This window comes from Myotis davidii, unplaced genomic scaffold (genome assembly GCF_000327345.1).
Source record: "Myotis davidii unplaced genomic scaffold, ASM32734v1 scaffold247, whole genome shotgun sequence".
NCBI lineage: Eukaryota > Metazoa > Chordata > Mammalia > Chiroptera > Vespertilionidae > Myotis > Myotis davidii.
In genome coordinates, this window is record NW_006299593.1 from 300,037 (window position 1) to 304,775 (window position 4,739).

Consider the following 4,739-nt stretch of genomic DNA (forward strand, 5'->3'; position numbering starts at 1 on the left):
GAGGCTTCCTGGGCATGTATCTGTATCTGATGGCAAGTCCTCACTCCCAAGATAAAAGGATGCATAGCCCAGTGCCCAGGCAGTGGGGCTCTACCTGGTGGCTGATTTGGGCAGTAAACAAGAACAACTAAAGCCAGTCAGTCCCACCCCCTCGCACAGTAGTGGTTTGCTGGTTTGTTGATTGACTGATGGACCGGTGGCCGCAGCTCTCACCCTTCTGCATTCCTCAGTCTCAGTGGGCTAAGGAAACCAGAGGCTCAAGTTTAGGTGAAACATTACACTTTGGTGCTAAAGAGAAGTTCCCACACCTCAGAAAAACCTGGTTCTGGCAATTCTCTTCCTCTGTGCAATGGAGCTGGAAATAGTTGTTCATTCAACAACCCTTATTGTGCACCCACTATATCCTAGCCACTGTGTTAGGTAATGTGGATACAGCATAGAATGAAGCTATAAACTTGTGGTCCTTGCTGTAGTGGAGGAGACAGACATTAAACAAAAAAATTATGAAGACTCTAGAATTACAAATTATATTGCAAGTATCAATGGAGAAAAAGTATATTTTGAATGGGCATAAAAGGAGGGCAGTCATAGAGCAGATTTCTCTGCAAAAGTGACTTTTAAGCTATGACCTAACAGATGAGTAGGAGTAAGCCAGGTAGAGAGGTAGAGGCGGGGTGAGGTGAGGGTAGAAAGCCTCCCACAGAGAACAGCTTGCAAGAAGACTCAGAGTGAAGAAACTGAAAGGAGTCCAGTGTAGCCTGAACAGAGGAAGGAAATAAGGTCGGAGTAGCAGCCAATAGCCAGATAGAGCAGGCCGTAGTTAAGAGTTTAGATTTTAAGTGCAAAGGGAAGCTGTTGGTGGGTATTGAAGCCATGGGAGTGGTGACATGACCATATGTGCTTTAAGATGTTTTAAGAATATCCTTGGCTGTTTGGGGAATGGACCTTAGAGAGCAAAAAGGGGAGAAGGTAGACTAGTCACGACAAGAAATGATAGTCGTGGCCCAGGAGGATGGCAGTGGGACCAGAGTCAACTTTTCAGTTTTAATAGAGTGTTTTGTACCCAAACTAACACATCTTCACCTGGAAACTCTCAGGTCCACTTCAGAGCGGACAGATTAACCCTCAGAGGTCAATCACACTAGAGCTGTCTTCCTGGCTCACCTTTGCAAGCAGCAGCAGTTATAAATCTGTCTGTACTAACATTTACTAACTCTGTCTGTATCCACTCTATCCTCCCCAAGGCAGGGACCGTCTATCTCACCCACCTGGAGGACCACTTTGCTGAAGCTGGGTCCTGAGGCCCTGATTATAGACCGCCTACTTGCAGACACAGGTCCATGGAGGCTTCTCATCTGTACTTTTTACTTTTCAGGCTTACGCATCCATGATTATTTGTACTTCCAAGTGCTGAGTCCTGGAGACATTCGATACATTTTCACAGCTACACCTGCAAAGGATTTTGGTGGCATCTTTGTAAGTTCGGGGAGGATCCCTCCTCTCTGATCCTGTCGCCATCTTGACCCCACTAAGCTAAGGTGATCCCTCTCCTCCCTCCAACCAATACTTGAGCGCTGGGACATGGAAGGGAGCAGTGCAGGGGCTGCAGTGCAGGAAGGAAGGGCTTCCAGTTACTTCCCTGGGCACCATGGAGGGACCAGTTGTCCTTGGAAACACGAAACAGTGAAAAACCAAGGGCCCTGCTAGCTCTACCTCTGATGATATAACTTCATCATTCTGGGTCCGTACCAACTCCCTTGCCTGTCTCCTGGAAAGGGGTAGGACAACTATTTTGTGAGAATGAAGTACCCCGCACACAGAAACCACTCCACACCTTTTCTTCACACCTTGTGAGGAACTGATGGACAGGATGTCAGCCTGGACCTAAAGCAGGTGCGTCTCCTCACACGTCGACCTGTCTAAATGTCTTTCAGCACACAAGGTATGAGCAGATTCACCTTGTCCCCGCGGAACCTTCAGAGGCCTGTGGAGAACTCAGCAACGGTTTCTTCATCCAGGACCAGATCGCTCTGGTGGAGAGGGGGTGAGGAGTGGACAGGCACTGGCGCAAGGGGAGGGCAGGAATAGGAAAGCTCCTAAGATCAGTGATGGTGGCGGTCCTTTGAAATAGTTTTTAAATAACTCATCATTTTAAGTCTCTTTAAGGTTATCCATGCTTTTTGGCCATTTATTTATGAGCCTTTATGAAAAACTGTCCATGGTCCTTTCATCCTCCCAGGGTGATGGCCTCGGGGAGGGGTAGCTAAGACCCTGCCTTTCCTTTGATCTCATCACCTTTTCCAGGGGCTGCTCCTTCCTCTCCAAGACCCGGGTGGTACAGGAACATGGCGGGCGGGCGGTGATCATCTCTGACAACGCAGTTGACAATGACAGCTTCTACGTGGAGATGATCCAGGACAGTACCCAGCGCACGGCCGACATCCCTGCCCTCTTCCTACTCGGCCGAGATGGGTGAGGGCTCCTTGTCTCTGGAGGTCAAGGGCAATCACCAGTCCCTCCCACAAGCCTCATCTTGGGGTGAACCAGTTGGAGGGTCAAAAGTCCTTGGGCTCTGGATGGAACTCCCAAATGATGGGGACAGTGGGGCATGATGGGGTGCTGAGAAAGTGACCATCCCCACCTCTCTTCATGCCCTCCCAGCTACATGATCCGCCGCTCCCTGGAACAGCATGGGCTGCCATGGGCCATCATTTCCATTCCAGTCAATGTCACCAGCATCCCCACCTTTGAGCTGCTGCAACCACCCTGGACCTTCTGGTAGAAGAGTTGGTCCCACCTTCCAGCCAGCTCTAGGCTGGGAAGGAGAAATCCAGAAATTCTGCTGTTTGGGACTTGGAGATAGCATTTGGGGACAGGTGGAGCCAGGCAGAGGAAAAAGGCTTGGGCCTCTGCTAGGCTAAGGGAAGTCACACCGCTGTTCTCCCTTTCCCCAGGGCCCCCAAGGGTGTCTCATGCTGTGGGAAGATGCAAGAAACATGCCTCAGGGCTTCTTGGCTAGAATCTGGAACAAAAGGGGCTAAAGGCAGATGGCCTGAAAGCCATCTGTGACCTGTCACCTTTCACCTGGCTCCAGCCTCCCCCACCCAGGGTCTCTTGTGTCCTTCACAGCCGTTACTGGGGTAGTTTAAGGAGCTGGTGTTTGAGGACTTAATAAACCCTCACTGACTTTTAGCAATAAAGCCTCTCATCAGGGTTGCAACTGTGTCCTAGAATAAGAGCTCATGGGTGGGAGGGCCTTCAAACTCACCCATAGCCCCATGCTCTTGTGTTGAGGGGAGGAGATTGAGGCCCAGAGACAATAAATGACTTGTCCAAGGTCTTTTAGGACCACTACTCAGATTGCTAATCTTGGATCCCAACACAGCCTCCTGCTTAAGATCTTAGGAGCCATAGTCCCTGGAGAGAAGGCTCATCTTGCTGCCTAGTACTGGGGAACCATGCTTGCCCATGGAGGATCCTTGCTCTGGGGACTTAGAACATCAGCAAAGCGGAGTGTAGGTGAGACCAGAGATGAGCCTAAACTGGGGAACTAGAGCTCCCACCTCCTGCCATTATCTGATCTACCTTTCGAGCCTTTTCACCACCCACATGACTGCTGTGTGCTCCAGCAGCTTGTCAAGTCATTCTCCACCAAGCATGCCTTCAGAGCCTGTCACCACTCACATTTTATTGAGAAGAGTGGGCAGGCGGGGGAGGAGGGGAGGCTGGCTGCTGTGAAGGAGCAAGAACCCAATAGGCCAGACAGAAAGGCCCCACCTGGCTCATAATCCAGGGAAGGGCCTGTGGGCAGGCACCTGTCTTCCTAGGATCCCTTAGCAGGGGGATGTGAAGACCCCTTAGGGAAGGTAGGCAGAAAGGAATGGCAGGTGATGGGTTATAATTCCCACAGCTTCCAACACAAGAGTGAGGGGTACTGCTAATTTGGGGTTGGAGGATACAGTCAGGGCTAATCTCCGAGTGTCTAACCCAGCTCTTCTAGGTTTCTGGAAGACTTCAATGTTCCTCTGCGGAGACCCTAAAGATGGATCGAGGCCAGGAGAGCCCCTAACTGACCCATATTCAGCTGGTCCCAGGGAACCATTTGGAGCATCCTAAGCAGCACAGGCCTGTCACCCCCAGGTCTCAGCCATGCTGCTAGAGTCTTCAGTGGGAAGTGGTGTGAGGAAGGGGTAACGATCGCCCACACGCCCCTTCTGAGGGAAGCAGAAGCCTTTTCCGTACCCTGTGGGGCCAGTCACTGTGCCAGGGCCTGAAAGGCAAGGCACAAAATAGAGATTCTGGAGTTTGGGGAAGGAGTCTCCACTCCCCCAGATGTCCAAGGAGAGGAAGGTAATTCCCCTGGCTCAGTGTTTCCTGGCAGAGCCTTAGGGAAAGTGTTCTGGAGGCCCAGTTCCTCCTTCCTGCCTCACCCGGCTGTGCTAGTAGTCAGGCAGTTGCCTTATAAGCTACAATGATGGGAGGTGGGGAAGGTGAGGGCAATGCACCCCCCCTTCTTTCTTCTTCAATAAAGTAAGGCTGTTCTCAGACTGCCACTTTGTACCCCCTCAATAGCAAGTAGAGAGGGGTGAGGCCTCAGATGATGGGAAGGTGCAGCTATGGGGCCAAGGGGGGAGAAATACTGTCAGGCCCTGACCTTGGTTCCAGCCGCTCACACTCTGGAATGGAGTACATCAGGAGGAGGCCAGTTCTGAAAGGCTCGGCCACAGCGCAGCACGCGA

General features: G+C 51.4%; 1 protein-coding gene across 1 annotated transcript in view; it reads left to right on the top strand.

Annotated features, from left to right (window-relative positions):
• Window positions 1-4,548, top strand: part of PRADC1 (protease-associated domain containing 1) — a 5,760-nt gene extending 1,212 nt beyond the window's left edge. Inside the window, exons 2-5 of the mRNA XM_006775271.2 lie at window positions 1,376-1,476; window positions 1,935-2,044; window positions 2,305-2,472; window positions 2,662-4,548. Coding sequence (XP_006775334.1) covers window positions 1,376-1,476; window positions 1,935-2,044; window positions 2,305-2,472; window positions 2,662-2,782 — 500 coding nt within the window. The 3' untranslated portion in view covers window positions 2,783-4,548. The remainder of the gene's footprint in view (window positions 1-1,375; window positions 1,477-1,934; window positions 2,045-2,304; window positions 2,473-2,661) is intronic.
• The last annotated feature ends 191 nt before the right edge of the window (window positions 4,549-4,739 follow it).